Source organism: Schistocerca cancellata, chromosome 6 (assembly GCF_023864275.1).
Source record: "Schistocerca cancellata isolate TAMUIC-IGC-003103 chromosome 6, iqSchCanc2.1, whole genome shotgun sequence".
NCBI lineage: Eukaryota > Metazoa > Arthropoda > Insecta > Orthoptera > Acrididae > Schistocerca > Schistocerca cancellata.
The window spans coordinates 371,443,177-371,469,631 of record NC_064631.1 but is presented as its reverse complement, the minus strand read 5'-3'; the positions used below and the strand labels follow the sequence as shown (position 1 = coordinate 371,469,631).

The window sequence follows — 26,455 nt, the reverse complement described above, 5'->3', positions numbered from 1 at the left end:
ACATGTTAGGTACCCTCTTCTGACAGTACCAGAGTACCAGTCTTTTAATTTTACCACCCATTTACACCGAGATATTGCTCTCTCTTGTTGCAGTCTTGCCCCAAAATATCGGCCGATGATCCATTGTGAGATACGTACTTTGCCTCTAAATAGCAAGATGATGTAAGCGCTATGGGAACTGTGCCTAGTTGTCTTTTCAGTTCAATTTGTTATCGTCAGTTTTAAAACTAACACACACGCAGCCTAGCAGCCAGCCCCAGATGGTCAGGGTTACATGTTAAAGTTGAGCGTTCCGACTACTTACAGCGGTATTATTATACATCATCGTGTTTTTATTTTCCTGCCAATATATGTCATTGTGTTTAATTATGTCATTATGCTAGCACTAGTGATTTATAGTTCATGATTTTCATTTTATGTAGTGTTATATACTGCGCGCACAAAAAGTGACGCTATTTATGCATGTATGCTATTCTAGCTTCAGAGCTATTTTTATTGCTTGAACAGTCGACATTTTCCTAGTACAGCAGGTCGCTAATAACGCCGCTGATACTTTTATTACATGTATCGCAGGAAACCCATGTGCCTACACTGATTCTTATTAAGTCAGACGGACGCCCTTAAGCCCGATGAACCACGGTATCACAGATAGCTCCAATGCACTGCCTACCCCTCAATTATTAGACAGGTTGCCTTAGCACTGTCCGCAGGTTGCTCCATTGCCCAGCAAATTATATAATCATCAATCCAAGTCTGCAGATTGCACTAATGCACTGCTGAACTTAATAGTCGAGTCACTCGCAGGTAGCTCATACGCACCGCGAACTTGTACTTACACGTCACCGAATCCTAGGCTCCTCGGTTGACCACAAAACAATTTATACATTAATTACCGTGAGATAATTTTCGCTCACACTATGCCTTTAGCACTCAACCACAAATGAACTGAGCCCCAGACGCTCTTTTATTACATTTCATACAACGCCACTTTCTTCTAGATGGCAATTCCATTGCAAAATCATCGGATTCTGCCAAAGATTCAGATACCGTTCCCCAGATGGCAGCCTTTTCCGTTGCTGAACGGATTAGTTGCTTTTCACCATCTGGCAGTGCAAACTGCACTTTCAAGAACAATGTTGTTATATACACACACTGTCGGATTCTACTGACGTAGTGCCTTATGCACTTCGTCAACCGACTAAAAAAACAACATCCCCTGACGGATTTCATATCCGATTCGGAAGTTATGTTCGGGAATATTCCCTTTATTTTATTTCTTGTCAATTATTATTACTTCAATGTCATGTTTTATTGTTATCAATTTATAGTTATGATTAATGTTAGTACACTTTATGGTTATACGTTATTTTTGTGTCATATTTGGTATTCCCTTTTAACTTTCATTGTTTCTGGACTGGAAGTATCTCTGATAGCACCTATTGGCCTTCAATTCGTATCCGCCATCAGCTACCATTAGTCACACATTTACACAACACTTCATACGCCCAATAACAACTCACAACACACTCACACTGTTCATATCCACACTACCTTGGTGTAACTTGTTGATGTTACCAGACCTCTATTGTCATATACTAAGTACATGAACAAGGCTTTTATCGTTTATGCCCTCCGCTCTTCGGAAGGGGAAAGGGAAGTACGTACGTATGTACGTTATGTTCAGTAGCGGTTTCTTTTAATCAACTGTTGAACACTTAAGTTATTCTGTTAAAATGGAATCAAACGTCTTTGTGACATCAGCTATTCGTTTATTATTGCTTTGCAATAGACTGTTACTTTTAAGTTGCACTTACAATGTCTTAGTCTCGGACGCAGAGCCACTAGCGCTCTCCGACACTGTTATCTGAGCTCAGCGCTCCACCGGCTCAGCGCTGATAAAGCTGCGCTGTGCCGCCTCCACTGCTTTACGCCCAGCCTCTGTATTCACGAGCAACAGAATCGCTCTCGCTAACATTCATTTCCGACTTCAGTACAGTTAATTTCTCTATTGACCACTTCTGTAAGTAAAGATCCTATGATTATTGAGTTAACTTGAGTTGTCCTACCCTCATTCGGGTTTTCTACAGCTGAAAAACCACTCAATATTATTTCTGAAATTTATGAAGTACTTCACCTGTCTCGCCGTGTCGAGCCTTAGCGGGGTGGGTGCCCCTGCGTAGTGGCCAATGCGTGGGAGGTACCTAGGCTGTGCAGGTTTACACCGCGATCACAGGATTCCTTCTCATTTTATTCATTTAAAAAAAAAAAAAAAAAAAAAAATTTTCTTCGTACAAAATCTCAAATTAATTAACGACACTTGGCCTTCGTCCCGTAGCAGGTTGAAAAATTTTTCCAGCGAGTTACGCTTAGTCTGCGCTGTGTAGTACTGCCTCCGCATTCAGTGTCTTTTTTGCTGACGCGTGATTGATCAGCGGATACTCAGTGTTGAATTACACCATTGTCTTGCCGCCTTGCTACCCCCACGGCTGCCAAACTGTTGGTTGCCTGCCATGGTTCTACTTCGTGGTCTTCTTCAGCAGTAAGCGTGACTGAACTGGTCCATCGTCGCTACTTGCCAGGTAATTATTGCTACAACGTTGTACCCCCTCTGTCATCTCTGAATTACTCATCAAGTAAGCCAGGAAATTTTTACTTCTGGGGTCACTAATACTTTCTCTCGCAGTCGACCGTTATCAACACTGGAAGCTGAAAGCAACCTCCCCTTTTACTATGCTGCGTTGGAGGTCCGACTTACCCGTAATTCGGACGGTATTTGGATGCGAATGAGGTTGCCAATCACGTGCGCAAATTGCGAATACGAGTGCTATCAGATATACACTTTTCCAGTCTCTTGGGCTACCCTTCACCACCATGTTGTTTGGCAGACTCAAGAATTTTTTATAGTTAGTCGAGATCGAGAAACTCACACCACTCTCTCCCGCGCTGAACTATCCAGTTGCTTCCATACAACACATTACTTATGCTCCACGCTAATTTTACACACTAACACTACTGAGTGCGAGATGTCACTGTTTTTAGCTGAATCTACTACACCTCCATGTCCTCGTGTTCTAGTCTCACTTCGTCAACCAATAATTCAGCCTGTTGGCAACAGTTTTCTGTTCGCTGTTCCACAGACTGTCACCACCACCCTAGTGTGCCATCGTTCAATGTCAGAGACTGAATCGTACCGGGTAACACTGAATAATAGTGGCCTAGTGTATAATAGTTCAAGATGTGACGTATACGCTGCTTCTATGAGGATATCAGCTCAATTGCACTCCACCTTTCATGTCACCATTCCCACATTTACCTTATACCTTCCTGAACTCTCTTTTAAACTCCATCACAATGAGAAGCTAAAGAATTTACCGAATACCAATGATTCAGATCTACTCCAATCGATCAATCATCTCCTTACCCAGGAACACAACCAAGTTGCTCTTGACCGAGTATCCTCACATATTGCTGATTGGCACCAAACCAAGCGATTAACCACCGTTCTATTACCCAGCGCTGGTTCGGTAATCATCATTGTAATGATTCTGATTATAGTATCCTGGATACTCTGTAAAAGAGGATTTTGCAAATGTTTCACTTCCTTCCGAGAAGTAGTACCACCCCCACAACCTGAAGGTGAATATCACACCTGAAACTACCTGCCAACCTTGGTGCATGCGATCAGGCATGACCCCCCCCCCCCCCCCCCCCCCCCCTTAGAATTAAGTTGTAGTCTAGGTGTCAGGTCAATGAACTAATTTTGTAATGGATTTGTATTTCTATGTAAAGGCTATGGAATCACAATTTAACTGTTGAGTCTTAACCCTCATGTAAGTCATTTTGTTTTCTCTTTAAATTTTTGTCATTTTGTAAAGTTCTCATTCACCCACTTGGGCAATTACCATTGTAATCCTAGATTTAAGAACTCAAAGTAATATTATGGGGAAAAACCCCCTTGTGAATGTTAGGCCTGGGAGCATTCTCTCACCCCCACGAGGCTGGAGTTTTTTAGTGTGCTGTGCTCCGGTGCCCGTCATCATCGCCTGGGTACCCACCACCACTGATATCGCCGGCACACACTCACAGCATGGCGCCGCCTCGCTGCCGTCGCACCAACTTCACAAGTTTGTTATTCAAGAGCCTTCCTTCAGGCCCTTCAGGCCACTTTGTAACTTTTGCACATATTGATCATATATTTTTTTAAATGGAATAATCAACTAGAATAGGCTCATTCATTTTCATTCAGGGAGCCTTCTTCGGAAGGGGAAAGGATGTGCAGGGAAGAGACCCCCCAGGAGGGATCATTGCCGACAAAATTTTATTAAGTAAATTTTCAATGCACAATGTTCGGCCGTAGCCGGCTTAGGCATACTGTGGTGGAAGGTGCTGGCCGGAAGACCATGGTCGGCACATTCCTGCCACGTGCTCCTCGGTTAGACTCAAGTCCCACGGGTTGGTTGCGCTGACGGGGGTACGCTACTAGCAAGGCGCGTTGGCGAAATCAACCCTCCAATCAGAGACTAATCGTGTGATCACGTGGGGACGCGGCCGGGAGCGGTGAGGGCGGCTTGGAAACAGCTCCGCGCTCTCTTAGCTTCTTACCTCAGCCCCGAGTAGTCGCTCCTCTAGCCTCTGCCTCACTGATGAGCAGATGGCAACCCCTCTTGGGGCTGCTCAGCCCTACGTAGGCACCCCTGTACCATCATTACCAGAATAAATTGGTTCCATTCCACTCAATTAATTGTCATTTTACAACGCCCTCCGCTCCTGACTTCTATCCTGACGAACAATCCTAAACGCAGTCGCCCGTTTCACAGTGTGCACCCTTCTGTTGGCAGTGCCTTTCACTGCTTCGTGGGCATCACGGCGCCTCCGGTCACACTAGCAGCTGAACGTTTGGTGATGCAGCTCTTGTCTCAGTCAGTCCATGTGGTCACGCTATGGCTCATCACTGGAGTGTACACCCTCCTGGATCGGTGATAGAGCCGTACCGCTAGCTCAACGCACCTGTATGGATGGACATTAATGACGAATGGTATTTGTTACTTATTGTAAAACTAGTGAAGAATAAATGTGTCATGACCAAAAATTGCCCCAGTCATTTCCCTCACCAAGCTTCTCCCTCGAACACAGTGCGTGGGCACGGCAATAAAGCTGGTTCACTGCACATCATGACTGTAAGAGGTGATACCACATGTCCCTGCTGCAGTACCATAAAGTATTATATTCTCTGTAAAGGAGAGCTTCCACTTTTAAATTGGACAGGTTTTCTTTTAAAAATCTTTTTTTTATTTTTTTATTTTTTATTTTATTTTTTTATTTTTTTTTTTTTTTTTTAACTCTCAACGGTAATGTATGTATTCACTGAAGTTGTTTCTTACTAATTTCTTTGTTACAATGTTTATTTCTACTGCCTTGTTGCAGTTATTTCTTATCACTTTCTTTGTTACAGTTATTTCTTTTCAGTTTCATTGATGCAGATGGTTCTTTCATTTTGTTGTAGTTTCTTGTCAGTGTGTTTGTCATGGTCGTTCTTTGCAGGTTTCTGTATTGTTGTTCAGTGCTAATTTGTTTACTGAAGAGGCTTGTAAGATATCTGAGACCATCCAGTGAGTTCTGCGTTTTCATGAGGAATTAGCCAATTGACACAGTTGCAGTGTGTTTTGTGAAAAGGACTGTTTGAAAAGTCTTCTGACTGGGGCAACAGGAGAGTGAAATGTGCTGACTATTTGCATATTCATAAAAGAGTGATATCTAAGACAAACAGAAAAACAGACTTTGTTCAGGTGGGAATAAGTGTTCCCATTTGAAGACTCTGTTTCAAAATGAAGATGTTTCCAGTGACGACTTTCTGTGTTCTACATGTTTTGACAGAATAACAACAGTGATAGTATTGACAAAGCTGAAGCCTCCCATGGTGCAGATGATGCAGATTTTGCATCAATAGAGGAAGAATTAAATACCCTGAATCAGTTAACTACAGGGGTAGGTGTTAGTCCTGTTAAGAAACTGTGGTCAGTGAAGTCAAGTCATAAGCTCTATGCATCAAGAAAGTGCAGGGAAGTTACTAAAGCTATGGATGAATACACTACAGCAAAACTGACAACACTCTTCAAAGTAGAAATTCTATCTTCAGAAGAAAATGAACCAAAGCACTCTTGCACCCCTTGCCAGCAATTTTTCACAAATATCAATTTAACTGTTGAATATTGTGCATCCAACACTGAAAATGTGCAAGTTTTAACTATTATTCCAGAGACATTTTCAAAAATGGCTCTGAGCACTATGGGACTTAACTTCTGAGGTCATCAGTCCCCTAGAACTTAGAACTACTTAAACCTAGCTAATCTAAGGACATCACACACATCCATGCCCGAAGCAAGATTCGAACCTGCAACTGTAGCAGTCGCGTGGTTCCAGACTGTAGCACCTAGAACCGCTCGGCCACCCCGGCCAGCGACATTTTCAAAGAAAATACTTTTGAACCATGTTCCATCAGAGTCAAAAGTACATAGTAGACAAATCAATAAATATGAGGTCTGTAAAAGGAGTCTTTGGAAGACGAGGCCCCTGTTATGGTCATGCTATAAAAGCAGCTCAAGTTGAAATAGTGCAGTAATTTTATCTGTAAGATAAATGGAACTATTCTCACCAGAGTGGTGACAAAAAACACACTATAACTGTAACAGTTGAAGAACAAAAATGTTGTGGAAGTGAAGAGGTACATCACTCGCGGTATTAAAGAAGGTTTTGAAAAATGGTTCAAATGGCCCTGAGCAATATGGGACTTAACGTCTGAGGTCATCAGTCCCCTAGAACTTAGAACTACTTAAACCTAACCAACCTAAGGACATCACACACACATCCATGCTCAAGGTAGGATTCGAACCTGCAACCATAGCGATCACGTGGTTCCAGACTGAAGTATCTAGAACCGCTAGGCCACACTGGCCGGCAAACTTTTGCAATTTATAAGAGCAACTATACAACTTCACATATTTGAAGATCAAAATTTTATGCACTATGACCTAAATGTGTAGTTCCGCACACACCTAGAGATGTCTGTTTATGTGTGTACTACACGAATTTTGTACTTTGTGTGGTAACTTTGAAGAATTTACTGGAGCATGTGACATATGACACCTTGGTTGGGAGTGTGAAGTCGTAAGAAATTTGTGAAGTAAAGAGAGAGACTTGTTTGCTTCAAGAATGTGGTGACTGCCCTGGAAAAGGAGGAGTGTCTTTATAGACACTTGGCCTGGAAGACGTAGCAGATAACTCTGCAGAAATTACATATGCAACATGGGAGGAAAATAAACTAATTAAGAAAACAGTTGCCTTTGACAGTTTCACTGATGAACTTGGTAAATGATCAGTGAAAGCAGTAATACACCAGCATCTCTAGAAATTGCAACAACACATTACAGAAGTGAAAGTGTTTGAACAGGTTGAAGAACTATGTTTATTGCTTTGCAGTGGTATTGCTGAGAACTAGTCTGTAATTCTCCCACAAGAAGTACAAAGGTATCATTGGAGTAATGACCAGGTTTCAATTTTTACAGGAGTGACATATTTTCAAAACAAGACCACAAGTGTTGCAGTTATAAGTGATGACACAGGACATGACTTGTCACATGCTTTGCCAGCAATGTGCAAAATTCTTCAACTGCAAACAGGGGCAGGGAAGATCATCATTATTTCTGATGGTACTCCTAGTCATTTTAAAAATAGGGGCAGGGAAGATCATCATTATTTCTGATGGCACTCCTAGTCATTTTAAAAATGTTTACCAGCTGTTTGAATTGAGTAAGTTGGTTGTGCCATCCTACTAGGTATTCAATGCTACTGGTCACGGAAAGGGGCCTTGTGATTGTGTAGGAGGCCTGCTGAAGCATCATGCTACAAAACATCATCTTTCCAGGCCCAATACAGCTGTGATTCAGAATGCTGAGGATTTTACAAGAGTCATGAAATCTTACACATCCACAGCAATCATTCTTTTGTCCAAAGAGGACATAGAAGAATTCTGTGAGCAGAAAAAAAAGAATGGTCCAAACAAACTACTCCTGTGAAAGCAATTCAGAAGACACATTTTTGGACTCAAAGTGATGGGCGAACTCATATTGCATGTACTTTACAACTCTGAAATCAAATGATACATATATACTAAACTCAGTAAATAAATGCAAAGCTGCATGGGAAATTATTAAAACAGAAACTAGCTGTGATGATAAAGTATACCACACACCAATTCCACCTGATATTCTAAATGCACATTTTGTCAGTCCTCAATAAGATAACAGCATAATGGAGAATATGAGTAAGGCAGAGGCACTGCTGTCAGACATTACAGACAGACAGCTTTCACTGGACTTGTGTAACTGAGAAAATGGTCAATGAATCAATAGCTAAGCTCAGTAATTCTTGAGCAGGGGATTACTATGGTCTCTCAAATTATGTTATTAAATATATCAGAAAGCAAATTGTAATGCCACTGACTAAAATAATCAACAAAATTTTAAATGAAGGTAATTATCCAGAATGTTTATAAATGTCTGTAGTTAAACCAGTACATAAGAAAGGAGATATAGCATCACTAGATACCTATAGACCAATATCACTTATATCCATAATATCAAAAATAGTAGACTACTGCATACATAAACAGATGAGTCAATATTTTGAATATAATAATATACTCACCTCCTCACAGTATGGTTTCAGATTCAGCCTTTCTACAGTCAAATCAGTTGAGAGTATGGTAGCAAAAATATACAATCGTTTTGAAAATAAAGATATCACCTGTGCAATACTGTTGGACCTCAGGAAAGCTTTTGATGTGGTCTCCCACAATATTCTCATAAAAAAACTCTACCACTGCAGAATGAGAGAGAATGCCCTACAGGGTTATTACAAATGATTGAAGGGATTTCACAGCTCTACAATAACTTTATTATTTGAGATATTTTCACAATGCTTTGCACACACACACAAAAACTCAAAAAGGTTTTTTAGGCATTCACAAATGTTTGATATGTGCCCCTTTAGTGATTCGGCAGACATCAAGCCGATAATCTAGTTCCTCCCACACTTGGCACAGCATGTCCCCATCAATGAGTTCAAAAGCATTGTTGATGCGAGCTCGCAGTTCTTGCACGTTTCTTGGTATGGGAGGTTTAAACACTGAATCTTTCACATAACCCCACAGAAAGAAATCGCATGGGGTTAAGTCGGGAGAGCGTGGAGGCCATGACATGAATTGCTGATCATGATCTCCACCACGACCGATCCATCGGTTTTCCAATCTCCTGTTTAAGAAATGCCGAACATCATGATGGAAGTGTGGTGGAGCACCATCCTGCTGAAAGATGAAGTCGGTGCTGTCAGTCTCCAGTTGTGGCATAAGCCAATTTTCCAGCATGTCCAGATACACGTGTCCTGTAACGTTTTTTTCCCAGAAGAAAAAGGGGCCGTAAACTTTAAACCGTGAGATTGCACAAAACACGTTAACTTTTGGTGAATTGCGAATTTGCTGCACGAATGCGTGAGGATTCTCTACCGCCCAGATTCGCACATTGTGTCTGTTCACTTCACCATTAAGAAAAAATGTTGCTTCATCACTGAAAACAAGTTTCCCACTGAACGCATCCTCTTCCATGAGCTGTTGCAACCGCGCCAAAAATTCAAAGTGTTTGACTTTGTCGTCGGGTGTCAGGGCTTGTAGCAATTGTAAACGGTAAGGCTTCTGCTTTAGCCTTTTCCATAAGATTTTCCAAACCGTCGGCTGTGGTACGTTTAGCTCCCTGCTTGCTTTATTCGTCGACTTCCGCGGGCTACGCGTGAAACTTGCCCTCACGCGTTCAACCGTTTCTTCCCTCACTGCAGGCCGACCTGTTGATTTCCCCTTACAGAGGCATCCAGAAGCTTTAAACTACACATACCATAGCCGAATGGAGTTAGCAGTTGGTGGGTCTTTGTTGAACTTCATCCTGAAGTGTCGTTGCACTGTTATGACTGTCTGATGTGACTGCATTTCAAGCATGATATACCCTTTCTCGGCTCCTGTCGCCATTTTGTCTCACTGCGTTCTCGAGCGCTCTGGCGGCAGAAACCTGAAGTGCAGCTTCAGCCGAACAAAACTTTATGAGTTTTTCTATGTATCTGTAGTGTGTCGTGACCATATGTCAATGAATGGAGCTACAGTGAATTTATGAAATCGCTTCAATCATTTGTAATAGCCCTGTATGCCTAATGCAGTCATACTTGGACAATAGAAAACAGTTAGTTAAGATAAATAATCAAATGTCAGAATGTCTCCCAGTTGTAAAGGGCATACCTCAAGGACCTCTTCTTGGCCCTTTTCTTTTTATTATTTATATAAATGAGTTAGCTGCAGTTGTACCATGTGATACAGTGCTATATGCTGATGACAAAACACTAATCACATGTAATACCAATCTTGAAAATGTGCTACACAGCATGGCAGTGGCAATGGAGAGGTGCACTACATGGTTTGAGGCAAATGTACTGCAGAAGAATGATAGTAAAACTGAAGCTACTGTATTCAATCTGAATGCTCCCAGACATGATAACAAAACAGTAAAATTATTAGGATTTCATATAGATCAAAAGCTCAGCTAGGATACCTACACAGGGAAGATAAATGGCAAATCAGCACCTGCCCTATAACTGCTGTACAATCTGAGGAGCTGTGTCAGTAAAGAACTTCTGTTATATGCATATTTTGCATTCTTCCATTCATACCTGAGTTATGGAATACTATTATGGGGCAATTCCATAGGCTCAAAATTAGTGTTTAAATGGCAAAAGAAAGCTGTAAGGTGTATAGTAGAATGCAATCCATATGAATCATGTCTAGATTATTTTAAGAAAATAAATATAATGACAGTGTCTGGTCTGTATATTTTCAGCTGCCTTGTCTTCATTAAAGAGAATCTGAGTAAATTTGACTTAAGGAGAACAGTTCATGACTATTACATACGAAGTGGACATACAGTTAATATGCCATATGCTAGGCTTGCAAAGACACATAACAGCTACAAATATCTTGGCCCTGTCTATTTCAACAAATTACTTGAAAATGCCTACACAGTGCCAGTAAATAAATTTAAAACTAGTCTTTCGAGGTGGATCAAAAGTAGAGTAATTTACTCTGCTCAAGAGTTTCTTGATTATGTGACAAATGACCCACTTTCCTAGTGAGAATGGACTATAAATTAACTGAAAACTGTACATATTCCACACTGTGCAACTATTTTATTACTGTTTCATCTACTTATTGTTAATAATCTGTTTGATTATTTGTTTGTCAATCACTGAATTATGTAGTTGATTTATCTTGTAAATGATCTATTAGGAAACTTCTTGTTGTTGTTGACATTTGCACAAATATGTATTGTATCCATCTTGAATTATTGTATTCCAGTTAATAACATTTGTGACGTCAAAATTTATGTTATTATTATTGTTATTATTATTATTATTATGTTAACACTGACGACACCAATTGCATGTAGATATGCTTAACTGTGGGATAAAACATTTGTATTTAAAACATATGTATTTAAAGAGCATGAAAGAAGAAATTTTGTTCATTAGGCCAACACCTCAGATACAGCAGGATAATATTCAGATTCACAACCTGAGAAGTGGGATGTTAGTTGCATGTGTGTATGACTCTGACTGGTGGATTGCAGAGATTGTAGACACCAATTATGGTTTAAACGAAATTGCAGTGAACTTTATGCTACCAAATGGACCAGCGGCTGGATATAGGTTTCCAGCTGAAGGGTAGCAACAACATCATCAGTGCTCACTTCCTGTTCACAATGTTTTGAAAATTGTAAGTGTTCCAGTTCCTATTGGTTCAACAGGAAGGCATCACTCTGTATCAAAGGAAGATACTGAAGCAGTGAAACACCTTTTTAGTTCATTGACTGGCTAATTTCAGGACAAAACAGAGCGCACAGAAGTTGTGTAAACTGAAGCTTTTAAGTTTTTGGACCTTTCACATACATTTTGGAACCATTTAAAATGCTTGAAAAATGAGTCTCTTACTCATCTTTCAAAACTAAAATTACGTTAAATAAGGCTAGATTTGGTTTTTAAGAGCCTGTTATGTGATAATGTGGTAATAAAACGGAGTGGAGGGTCTCCCTTCCAGGGAATGTAGAACTATATGATACTAATCAACAGAACAAAAACCAAAATTTTATGGATTGGCATTAAAAAAAAATCCAAAAATTATAAAAAAGTTCAAAATGCTACAGAAAAAGAACTTTGACAGGAAATGGAGGATTTTTTTGTAATTATAAAACAATTATCTTTCAAATAAAAAAACCAACAAAATATCTAGAACTTCTCCAAAGATACAGAATTTTAAATTTTTTTCCAAAATTCACATCTTCAAAATGGTATGCGCAGTTTCATCTTTAGAGGACTGTGTCTCAGAGCAGAAATAGTTTTGGGGAAAACAAAATAAAATACATGTTCTTTACTTAGTCCTTCATTTTAACGTATGGTAAACTCGATAACATCTGAGGCTATGAAGGTACGATTTTTTTCTTATCGTGCCTGAATTGTTATGGACTATGCCTATTGATTCTTAACTTAAACTGTAAATGTTACTTCTGTTTTAATTGGTGACAAAATTACATATGCATTTACAAAATTCATTAGGGCAGCATTTACAATAATTACAAGTAAACATTCATTGGAGTAGAGCTATCCACAGGAGTGGAATTTTATATTATGTGGATGAAGGCATCGAGGTTCTTCTTCTACGTATGGGTCGCAATATTCTCTAAACGAGATGAATAATATAACTGAGTTTGTTCAATTAGTAACAGATGTAAGGATACACACATCTGTTTGTGGTTTTCAATCACACAATGTTCAGCAAACAGTGAATCTGGCTTCTTTGATCTACAACTTCTATGGTGTTCTCTGAGCATAGGGCAGATCAATCTGTGAGTTTGTCCAATATAGCAATACTGACACTCTCTGCAGATGATCTTATAAAATCCATTTTTCATTATGTCTAGTTGTTAATCTTTTGAACTCAAGACTTATCTATCCACTGTCAGTGAGACATACAAATGCACAGGGAAACTCTTTGATTTTAAAATTTTACTTATCCTACTCAAAGAATAAAAAGTATACTGCACCATTTCCTTATAAATTCATTGGGTACAGTATGGATCTGGCTTTCTTCCTCAGTTTTTAATAGAGAATTTTATCAATAATGTTGGAATCAAATTCATTTTTTGTGGCTACAGTTTTTATTGTACTGAGCTCCTGGTCACAGTCTTCTTGAGACACAGATATAGAAAGAAGATGGTGGATCAAGTGGTGGAATGCTGCATGTTTGTAGTCTGTGATATGCTGAGAGGAAGCTGGAATGAGTGTGCCAGTAAAGGAGTAAAGTGGACTGTTGATTTGTGGTTGCTATTTTCTTTCTGTAAGTTGATGTTTAGGAAATTAATGCTGGAACCCCTTGATTCCATACTGATATTTATGCTAGTATACCACTGATTCACCTTTTCCATGAACTGATGGAGTTTATTTATTTAGATTTTTTGTGTGGAGTCTTCAATATGATGGCTTTTGCAAATGTCAGTTACAGTTACAAACATAAAACACATTTACATTTTAGCCTTACAGGTAGTAGTTAAACAGTAAATTGATGCTTGTCAAAATACATTACATCTTACACATATTAATACAACCAATTATTTTTTATACCATATTTTACAGCTCTTAAAATTAACCATTTAAAATTTGTTGAGAGAATAGAGACACTTTTCAGTTAACAAGCTTTTAGTTTTGATTTGAATTGCTTTTTATTACTCTTTTTCACAAGCTCTGGCAGTTTATTATGCCATATCAGTCCACTGCACCCCGTAGCATTGGGCATGTGGCAGAAACAGGTAACTGGTCACTGTGTTTCAGCAAACTGGTTGCTGGCATACTGTACCAACACAACCCTGTACAGCATATTGCTGCACACAGCTGACCAGCCAGTTCCATGAGCACCATAGGAACTGACATTGGCTCTTACCATCTCCTGAAAGCCAGTGCATTTCCAGCTGGACACCAGAGCTGCTGTGTCATTAACAAATGAGGACATGTATTGGCAGCTTGGCTCATTCTCACTGCACAGAGCTCAGCAACTGGTCATGTCTTACTGCCAAAAACAATTCATCTAGTGATGCTTACAGGTAAGCATATAAGCACAAAAACATTGAGTACATAATAACATTCTAAGAAGTGAAGCCACATAATATTGTTAATATTTTTGACTTGTATGCCTTTATGATATTTGTTTTCAGAATAGTTGATTGTGTAAATGTCATTTCCAAAACAGTGCCACTGTCTGATCTAGAGTCTCTTTGCAATACATACAATAAAACCATCAATAAGTGGTGCAAATAATTTTATCGTTTTTTGTCAATATGAAACCATCATCAGTACTACATTTTTGTAGAAATCACACACTATCATTTGTTGTTCAAGATTCTGTTCAGGCCAAGTTTGTTCAGTTGCAGGAACTAAGCATCATATCACTAGTCTCAACCACTTAATTGGAGACATATGTGGTTATAATTAAAAAAACCAAATGGGACTTCATATTTTTGTGGTAATGTCAAGACAATGACCAGTGCTCAGTCCATCCAATCAAGTTCTGACCTCTACCCTATGTCTCGCCCACAGAATTTGTCAACAAATTTAGACAGGGACCACCTCTTTTCAAAAATAGATTTAAAAAATGTTTATCTACAGCTGTCATCACACAGCAAATCTAGAGAACTGCTGGTCACAAATATGTTGTTCAGTTTGTACCAGTATAATATTTACAATCTGGGGTTGCTAGCAACCCCATCATCTTTGAAAAATACTTAGAGTGACTGATTGAAATTATTCCACATTGTGTTGAAATGAAACTAAACGTCGTGTGGCTAGGGCCTCCCGTCAGGTAGGTCAGTTGCCTGGTGCAAGTCTTTTGAGTTGACGTCACTTCAGCAACTTCCATGTCGATCAGGATGAGATGATGATGATTAGGGCAATACACAGCCAGTCCCTGAGTGGAGAAAATCTCTGACCCAGCCAGGAATCGAACCCAGGCCCCTTGGCATGACAGTCTGTCGCATTACCCACTCAGCTATCGGGGCGGACCACCACATTGCGTTAGATGACATCATTGTAATAGGTATTATGCACCTAGAAAACCACAGGAACATTGAATCCCTTTTCAAACAGCTCTTGGAGAACAATTAAGTTGTCAATTAGAAAGATGCAGTTTTTATTAGCTTCTCCATGTTTGGAGGATGTGCAGATTCTACAGCTTATTGTTGAGTTAATGAGAAACCACTCCAGTTGCTGATGAGTATTTTATTGAGACCTCTAGTGGTTTCAGCTGGTAGTGCACTCAATAATTTCTCAACAGCAACTGGAGCAGTTTCTCATTTATTGAGATGCAGTTTTCTCATCTTCAGCATTAAATAACTATCGTCAATTCTCAGTAGCAACAGTATTATGCACACAAATGTCAGCATCCGATGACCAATGTCTTTTGTTCATCTACATCTATACTCTGAAAACCACTGTGAAGTGCATGGCAGAGGGTACACTCCATCATATCAGTTACTGGGGTTTCTTTTGTGTCTTTCACATATGGAGCACAGGAAAAATGACTGCCTAAATTCCTCTGTGTGTGCTGTAACTAATCTAAACTTGTCTGTACAATCACTATGTATTGCAGTACATTCTTAGAGTCACTGTTTAAAAGCCAGTTCTTGATATTTTGAAAGTAGGCTTTCTTCGAATAGTTTATGTCTATCTTCAAGACTCTGCCAATTCAGTCTCTTCAGTATATCTATGGCACACTCCCAAGGATCAAACAAACCTGTGCTTATCTGTGCTGCTGTTCTCTGTAAACGTTCAGTATCCCCTGTTAGTCCTATTGGGTATGGGTCCCACACACTTGAGCAATGTCCTGAAATGGATCATATGAGTGATTTGCAAGCAATCTTCTTTATAGACTGACTGCATTTCTACAGTATTCTTCCAATAAACTGGAGTCTACCATCTGCTTTACCCATGACTGAGCCTATGGGATTGTTCCATTTCATATCCCTACAAAGTATTACAACCAGGTATTTGTATGAGATGGCCAATTCCAAGTGTGACTCAGTGATACTGTAATCTTAGGATACTATATGTATTTTCATTTTTAAGTCCATAACTTTACATTTCTGAACATCTAACAATTATAGCAAGTTGCAAATATTTGCACTACTTTGAAATCTTATCAAGATCTGACTGAATATTTATGAAGCTTCTTTCAGACATTACTTCATTATAGACAACAGCACCATCCACAAAAAGTCTGAAATTACAAATAATATTTTATGCAAGGTCATTAACATACAGCATAGACAGCAAGGCTCCCAACACACTTTGCTGAGGCAGAACTGAAGTTACTACCAGAATCTGATGACTCAATGTCCAAGATAGCATGCTGTATCCTCCCAACCAAAAAATCCTCAATCCAATCACATATTTCACTTTACACCTCATATAATCACACTTTTTCTTGACAAGATCATTTACTATGCAAAGTTTATTCTCAAGTAACACAAATTATGCAACCAAGTCAGTCAGCTGTGTAACAAAAGTATCAAATGATTGTCTTCTGTAAATAGGTGTTCCAACACCTTGGGGATTGTCTCAAAACAGAACAATACCCGATGCATTATACATTAGGCCTGCAGTTGATGCTCCTGATGGATGGGTTCCAGCATGAGACTGTGGCACTTTTGTCACATAAATTCTCAAGTAGCTCTGAACACCTTCAAAATATTAACAGCAGTGCGAGTATACTGTTTCCAACTTGAGAATGAAGCTTTAGCAATAATTTACAGTGTCAAGATGTTTCGTGTGTATTTGAATGGCAGCAATTTTCACCTCTTACAAGCACAAACTTTTTGATACTGACTTTTTATATTGTGCATGATTGCATTAGCCCAGTGGCATGTATAATGGCCCAATACTGATGTTCATGTGCCTGCTTCCTGGAGCAGGCGGCCCCAGCACAATGTTTCTTTCTGTGGCCATGCCCGGAGGGGAAGCACACATTGATTTTGCTGGTAAATTTCAGGGAACTCTGTGGTTGCTGGTGGTAGGCACTCTCTCCAACTTTCCCTTTGTGGCATAGATATTGCCAACAACCATGTTACCATCCCTATAGCTTTCGTGGTTGAGGAAGTGACACATACAAATGTGTCTGAAAATGGCATTCAGTTCATGTCATCAGAGTTCAAGGTTTTCTGTTTCTACAATCGCAGTGAGCACATGACTACCGTATTTACTCGAATCTAAGCCGCACACGAATCTAAGCCGCACCTGAAAAATGAGACTCGAAATAAAGGGAAAAAAAATTTCCCGAATCTAAGCCGCACCTGAAATTTGAGACTCGAAATTCAAGGGGAGAGAAAAGTTTTAGGACGCACCTCCAAATCGAAACAAAGTTGGTCCATTCTAATATGAGACACAATTTAGGTCGAATGAATGACGATACTGCTACAGTAGTTTGGTTCGAGTCGTAAGCTTAGCAGTTAAGCTTTACTACGTAGCCATTGCTATGCGTCAGGCGCTCCGTCCGTATTTATACGGGTGCCCTTCCTTTTTCACGTGCTTCGTCTGGTTTGAATCGATTGCTTATTTTGCTTTGAACTGACAAGTGCCGTTTTCTTTGTTATAGGTGTTTGCGTCACTCTTAAGCTGAAAATGCATTACTGCACTGTGTCATGCATTGTTTGTCGCATTCTGATAGTGCGTGTTTACGGCCTGTCGCGGCTCACAGCATGGCTTGCTTTTGTGCGCGCTACCGCCGCGTACAATTAAAAAAAAAGTGAGGAATCGTCTCATTAGCGAAACAATGGCAAGAGACTGCTATTTGTTGTTACTTACACTGCTGCTTTTTTTGATAATGATCAACAAGAATCAAATAATAGACTGCGTATGATAGAACATGTTCTGAACGAGAGTTAGGCGAAAATTTTTCTCCGTTTGAAAATCTTTGCGGCCGCTTCTTTATTACATCAAATTCTGCACAGAAATTAGAGTCATCTTAGATTTAAAAATCTAGTCACTTGCCGTGCTTCATTTCTGACTGTATCGCTGTTAGGCATAAGAATAATACGAATATAAACATGACACGATACGTATATTCTTCTGCGTTTGCTGTTGTCTCACTCTAGTTTCGTAGTTTATTAGGCAGACAGGATTTAAATGAGAGAGCAGCAAACACGAAAGAATACATGGCAAAATGTTTATGTCCGTATTATTCTTATGGTGAAGAGAATACTGTATGTGATTCAAATTTCATCAGGTTCCTATTAGCAACCATCTCTTCTCACAGATAGGAAAAAATTCAGAACGTAGAGTTGGCCATATTGACAAACAGCCCAAACAGTCTTGCCAGTCAGATTTTTGTAGTACACTGAAATTGTGCTACATTCGAAGATGAACAATACGGAATTTGTATTTACTTCGTTGGATAATGCATGAAAATGCAGTGGTCGAAACTCGCGCCGGAGAAAAAAAACTCGTCTTCCACTTTTTTTTTTAATTTATTTACTGACGCAGAGGTTTTGGCGCCAGTATTTATCTTTGTGCCTACAGAGCATGCGTGCGTAGCGCTACATATATTCGACGGCAGAAGTTAGTTGTGGCGGCACGTACCAACATTTTTCATAACTTCCGCTTGCTTTGCACTCGATTCTAAGCCGCAGACGGTTTTTTGGATTACGAAAACCGGAAAAAAAGTGCGGCTTAGATTCGAGTAAATACGGTACTGCTCCCTTCCACACAGTCTCCAGTGCACAGCCCGAGCTGATCATCTAGACAAATAAAGCTTAAATGCGTAAGTCTTTGCTAATGATGACAACTGAGGAGAAAGCTTCCTTGCCACATGCCAGTCCACCCTTGTCAACATGGGAAGACCAGTCAAAATCATGCATAGGCAGAGGCATTGAACCCTGACAGATTTTCTGTCCCCCATGCAGCATGATCAGCCTAATTACAGGTCCACCTATATGCAGGGCACCTGTGTCTGTGCATCCACATTTGGTTGGCACCCAGAGTGAAGCCAAGGGGTCATCGTAGGTCATGGGTGGGCTTCAGCTGTTTGAATCATGGCCAATCACAATTCCTGACATGCCACCAAATCCATCCACAATCACAGTCAGAGTCACTGCCTCTGATGCAAGTACCTGACACCCCAGCAACTACCTCTGTGCCACTTCCCATAAACCTGCACCACTTACTTACCAGTACAACCAGTGCCCTGTCACCTAACTCGTAAGTGAGCAAACAAGTGGGCCATTGAGTGGGAACCAATGGACATGATGCCACTCCCAGTGTCCATGCTTCTCATGCTTTTACTAGTCCCAGTTGTGCAGTATCAGCTCTCTGTCTACCACATGCTACCAGCTCCATGATGCTCACTGAGTTAAGATGGGTCACTTGTGTTGGCCAGTCCAGATGAGGCCATGCCACTCGATCCCTGGGCAGGAAACTCGGATGCATCTCCCATCCTTTCATGTCAGCTATGGCACAAACCTCGCCATTACTGGCGCTATGAGCTGAATTTGGAAGGGTTTTCACTATTGTTATTCATTCTGCATGCAACTTACATCATCTACTGCTCTGCTAATGGTTTATGCTTTCACATTGGACATGGACAGGAAAGTGGTGTTATTAGTTTCTCCTGAGATGAGATCCTTTAAACATCTTTGTTTATACAGTGAAGTTATGTTGAGGAATTTGTTTATTACTTAATCTGTTGCATTTACTTTTGTTATGCTCTTTGAGCACTCCAATAACTTCTGCACATGTGAGGCAAGTTAAAACCATGAAATCAAAGAAATCCAATCACAAAATCAGTAAAAAGGCTTACAAATTGTACTTCAATTGTGTTCATGATGACCAAGATAAGACATTCGTGTTGAAAATTACTTGGCAGTCATGTTCACAGCCAATATGAAATGCTGTGCAAAGGTTACAGTGGAGATGGTTTATGATGTGACTGATTTCACAGGAAGACCAGGATATGCCTATGATGGAACTGGAGTAAGATGTGGTGGGTGGTTATGTTGGACGTGTCTTGCACCTTGGCCTTCCCTAGATGTTTTGATTAATGTGGCAAAAGGTTGGGAGTTGATGTGGTGCATAAATGGATTACGATATATTTTGTGTCGGATGGTTGGCAGAATACTTGTTTGCGAGTGGAGGGATGGACTGTGCATACGATGTCCCTCATTTTGAGAGTTGATGAGAAGTAGTCAGAGCCTTGGTGAAGAACATGGTTAAGTTTTCCATGTATGGGATGATAATGGGAGGTGAGGGGATGGTCCTTTGCAGCTGGTTCTCAAGAGTGGTGGAAGTATTAGCAGTGCATAAGGATAGGATGTGTAAATTTGTATGCAGATTGTGTTTGAGCAAAGTTCTTGTCATTGATGGCCTTAGTAAGATCTTCAACACACCGGGAAAGGAATATCTGATCACTGTGAATGTGCCATCCTCAGGTGGCCACACTATATGGGAAAGATTTTTAGGTTGAGGGGATGGCAGCCATAAAAATGCCGGTATTGTTGATGGATAGTGAGTCTGACATGGGCAGGGGTTTGTTTGGTGCCACTGGTGATGTAGAGGGCAATATCCAGGAGTGTGGCACACTAGGCTGAGGAGAACCAGGTGAAGTGAATGAAGGAAAATGAAAATTTCAAGTAGATAAAGGAACAACCATTGTGGTTTGATAGAAGTGCTCAAGTCTTTCGTATATCTTCATCTAACTACCTCTAGTGGCCCACTTACCAACTGGCAGTTCCCATTTCTATCACATGAATGTCTGGTTTAAATCTGAGTGACCCTGATTATTTAATATAAATTAAGGCATCTTTCTGTTTTATTGGCCAACAAATTTTGACAATAAATGTCCTGATACTTAATATCTTAATGTAAACATGTTCACATCAATGCAGATTTAATGTTTCTGTCTATGTAAAACTCAACAAACCATATAAAATAAAACTTATTCATACATACCTTGGTCGCCTGACCTTTCCATAGTCATATATAGCTTTTTTGGTTATGTACCGGTTCGTTCGACGCATTTCTCCTAGCATACTTGTCATCCATATCTCAACATGCCCTGATGTCATTACAGGTTCACGAAAGTCCATAATTTCATTCTCACATGAGATCATTGCAGATGCTACTATTATATTATTCTGATTTGGTTCCAAATTAAGACTGGCAATATTATCAAACATCTGCAACATATGTATGTATGATTCAAATAACAATCACACAGAATGTTAAAGACCAGAAAACATTCATTAACAGAAAATAAACTACTGGCCATTAAAATTGCTACACCACATGGATTACGTGCTACAGACATGAAATTTAACCGACAGGAAGAAGATGCTGTGATATGCAAATGATTAGCTTTTCAGAGCATTCACACAAGGTTGGCACTGGTGGCGACACCTACAATGTGCTGACAGGAAGAAAGTTTCCAACCGATTTCTCATACACAAACAGCAGTTGACCGGCATGGCTTGGTGAAATGTTGTTTTGATGCCTCGTGTAAGGAAAAGAAATGTGTACCATCACTTTTCTGACTTTGATAAAGGTTGGATTGCAGCCTACTGCGATTGCAGTTTATTGAATCACGACATTGCTGCTCGCGTTGGTCGAGATCCAATGACTGTTAGCAAAATATGGAATCGGTGGGCTCAGGAGGGTAATACGGAATGCCGTGCTGGATCCCAACAGCCTCGTATCACTAGCAGTCGAGAGTGACAGGCGTCTTAACCGCATGGCTGTAACGGAGCGTGCAACCACGTCTCATTCCCTGAGTCAACAGATGGGAACGTTTGCAAGACAACAACCTTCTGCACAAACAGTTCGATGACGTTTGCAGCAGCATGGACTATCAGCTCGGAGACCATGGCTGTGGTTACCCTTGATGCTGCATCACAGACAGGAGCACCTGCGAAGGTGTACTCAATGACGAACCTGGGTGCACGAATGGCAAAACGTCATTTTTTTGGATGAATCCAGGTTCTGTTTACAGCATCATGATGGTCGCATCCACGTTTGGCGATATCGTGGTGAACGCACATTGGAAGCACGTATTCCTGATCGCCATACTGGCGTATCACCCAGTGTGATGGTATGGGGTGCCATTGGTTACACGTCTCAGTCACCTCTTGTTCGCATTGACGGCACTTTGAACAGTGGACGTTACATTTCAGATGTGTTATGACCCGTGGCTCTACCCTTCATTTGATCCCTGCAAAACCCTACATTTCAGCAGCATAATGCAGGACCATATGTTGCAGGTCCTGTACGGGGCTTTCTGGATACAGAAAATGTTCGACTGCTGCCCTGGCCAGCACATTCTCCAGATCTCTCACCAACTGAAAACGTCTGGTCAATGGTGGCCGAGCAACTGGCTTGTCACAATACACCAGTCACTACTCTTGATGAACTGTGGTATTGTGTTAAAGCTGCATGGGAAGCTGTACCTGTACACGCCATCCAACCTCTGTTTGACTCAATGCCCAGGCCTATCGAGCCCTTTATTACAGCCAGAGGTGGTTGTTCTGGGTAATGATTTCTCAGAATCTATGCACCCAAATTGCGTGAAAATGTAATCACATATCAGTTCTAGTATAATATATTTGTCCAATGAATACCAGTTTAACATCTGCATTTCTTCTTGGTGTAGCAATTTTAATGGCCAGTAGTGTACAAAGAGGAATATAATAGATAATTGGACAGAAGTCATTAGTTACCAAATAGAAGAAGTGATGAGTGTGAGACAGGATTAGCCAACTTAGTCTTATTCCACTACCAACATTAACATCATTTCCCCCCTATATTTAATCTCATTTTGTTAATAACACTATTACCACAGAACTTTATTATTCAGTGCATAGTTTCTCAATTACTAATGGTAATATTATGGTTGGTTCACATTGTAATTTTTTTAAAGAGATATATGAGATTTACAACAGTAATGGAAATTCCTAGACAGAATAATATATAAAATAATGGAAAGGTAACCACCCACCTATAGCTGATAGATGTGTATTACATAGAAACATTCAACAGTCTCAGTATTTACACCGACTCTCCAGCTCTTGCTCTTTCTCTAGCAAAAGTATACACACTCTCTTTCACACACACACAACCACACAGACACCCATGATTGCAGCAAGACTGACTGTTGATTGTCAGTTATTGAGGGCACTCATCTAGGTAGATAGAGGTGGGGAGGAGATAGGAAAGGATCCACAAGGTGTGGAGCAAGTCTTTCTACAGATGAATCAAGGGCTGCATAACAATACAAAAGGAGTACAGAGGGCAGAGCATTTAAGGGCTAGAAAGAGGGAGGGATGGGGGCGGGGGAGGAGACAAAGGTGAAGATGAAGGGGCAGACTGGATGGGAGGAGAGAAAGGGAGAGGGGAGGGAAAGGGTAGAGAGATGGGAGGGAGAGGGAGGAGAAGGGCAATATGCCTTCATGGGGAGGGGTGAGGAAGAGTGGTAGGGGGAAGGCAGTACTCTGTCTACATGGGCAAGAATTGGCAGGGACAGAAGAGAGAAGGGAAAAGGCAAGATAAGACAGTGAGACACAGGTTAGCAGATGTTTAGGCCAGGAGGATTGCAGAAGTGTAGGAAGAGACAATTATTGCACTCATCATAGAACAAACTAGACTGTGGACAATGAGCACGAAGCAATAGAAAAAAAAGAAAATCGTGTTAGTATTTTTTCCTTTCCAATGTTAATTATGTAGAGCAATAATGGTCAATACTTAAACTAACATGCAATGACTTTGTTTGATGTTCAACTTTATGACTTACTGGTATGAGAAAAGAAGATACAGGGTGGACAAGGATTTTTTGTAGATTGAGTAGGTAGAAGAATACTGAACTGGGAGATATGGGTAAGGTTGTTGGGAGTATGTTCCACGTTTAAGGACATGGAAAAATTTAAAGGCTAGACAGAGAATTTGGTGCTGAGTCAGATTTGATCAATACTTGAGGTAGTTAATATTCAAGAAGGTGGTCTGGTGACCTGAGGAGAACTGGATAGAACAGATGATGAAGATGGTTTTGAAGGAATAAGGTTATGGCACTGACAGTTGGTACTGGAATAAAACAGAACAATAAAACCTTGAACAATTTTTCACACCTGAAAATAATTTTCATTGCACTTGCAAATGGAGATAGAAGTTGCAGGGCCACAACAAACCTGCCAAGGAAGTGAAGCTTATGAAAGATCCACATCTAAATACTGGGAAGTTGCAAAGTCACATCAGTATACAAGAAAGGATATAGAAGTAATCTGCTGAATTATAGACCAATATCATTTACACTGATTTGTAGTAGGATTTTGGAACATATACTGTTTGCCAACATTATGTAATACCTCAAAGCAAGTGGTCTATAATCCTTACAGGTTCAGGTAATATCATTGTTGTAGAACACACACACACACACACACATATATAAAAAAAACAAAGATGATGTGACTTACCAAATGAAAGTGCTGGCAGGTCGACAGACACACAAACAAACACAAACATACACACAAAATCCAAGCTTTCGCAACCAACGGTTGCCTCGTCAGGAAAGAGGGAAGGAGAAGGAAAGACAAAAGGATATGGGTTTTAAGGGAGAGGGTAAGGAGTCATTCCAATCCCGGGAGCGGAAAGACTTACCTTAGGGGGAAAAAAGGACAGGTATACACTCGCACACACACACATATCCATCCACACATACACAGACACAAGCAGAACAGGAGATGGCCCATAACATTTCCTTGGGGAATGGTAGATATGCCTTCAATTTCACCAGGCGAACTCCTATCAATTAGTATGTATTGTGACAATTTGCTTAGATGTAGCTTGTGAGGATGCTGTCAAACCTGAAGGCATATCTACCATTCCCCAAGGAAATGTTATGGGCCATCTCCTGTTCTTAATCTGTATAAATGATTTAGGAGACAGTTTAAACAGCCGCCTTAGACTGTTTGGTACTGATGTCATCATTTTGCATCTAGTAAAATCATCATAAGGCCAAAACAAATTTACAAAATGATTTAGACAAGAAATAAGCATTACATGTAAAGTTGCAGTTGACCCTGAACAATAACATGTGATAAGTCCTCCAGTTTTATTAAATGTAGGTTACACAGTCAATCACACAAACTTAAAGGCTGGTATTTCAACTGAATACCCAGGGATTACAATTACAAACAATTTAAGCTGGAATCGTGATACAGAAAATATTGGGGGAAGGCAAACAAAAGACTGTGCTTTCTTTGCAGAACACTTTAACACTGCAATAAACCTACTAACGAGACTGCTTAGACTATGCTTGCCAGTCATTTTCCAGATTGTTGCTACATGGTATGGGAACCTTAACAGATAGGACTCACTGAAGATTATAAAAAAAAATTCTAAGATGGGCAGCTCATTTTTTATTATCTCAAAACAGGAGAATGAGTGTCACAGATATAACATGAACTGGGCTGGAAATCATTTAACAGTGACATTTTTCACTGCAGTGTGGTATTTTAATGAAATTATAACTAACTTTTTCCTCTGAATGCAAAATCATTTTATCGTCTCCCACCAACATAGGAAGAAATGACCATTGTGATAAAATAAGAAAAATTAAGAGCTCTCCCAGAAATATTTGCGTGTTCATTTTTGCTCCTTTGTTTTCAAGAGTACAATAGCCACAAAATACTTTGAAAGTGGTTCTATGAACCATCTGCCAAACACTTAAGTGTGGATTGCAAAGTAATGATGCAGATGAATACCATGATAAATGGCTTTATATGAATTTCTGCATTCTATATGGGTAAAAATTTTATGAAAGTGCCAATACTAGCCGTTTACTAAGATTTTATGGTTTTCCAATGTACGTAACAGATAATTATCAAACTTTTATTTGCAGTTTACATGAGTGGTGAGTCACATGTGGTTGTTAACCATCCACAGCAGCCAGAAAGTTGTTGAACCATGACTGCCAACCAGCATCCATCACTGGAGAAGGGACTACATACGAAACCAAAGAATGTCATAGAAAGGAGTAATTTTGTGCTATCAACATTCTTACGAAATTTAATCAGTGGAAACATGACTGACTGAGGCCCTTATCACTTGGGATGATGGTTTCCAGTTAGATAATGCATAAGATCCTATCACATAAAAACTTAGTGCTTGAATAGCCAGTGCCGTTCAGCAGTTTTACAAAGGGAACATGTTGCACACTGTTCAGTAGGACATTGCAGAACACCAGTGGCATACTCATCTCTCCCAGCCAGCAAATCTCCTTTTGCAGGAGACT

At 40.1% G+C, this 26,455-nt stretch overlaps 1 protein-coding gene across 1 annotated transcript in view; it reads right to left on the bottom strand.

The window, feature by feature from the left end:
• LOC126088335 (dynein axonemal heavy chain 10) overlaps positions 1-26,455 on the bottom strand; it is a 1,153,099-nt gene that overhangs the window by 889,670 nt on the left and 236,974 nt on the right. Inside the window, exon 12 of the mRNA XM_049906469.1 lies at positions 21,130-21,356. Within this exon, the coding sequence (XP_049762426.1) occupies positions 21,130-21,356 (227 nt within the window). The remainder of the gene's footprint in view (positions 1-21,129; positions 21,357-26,455) is intronic.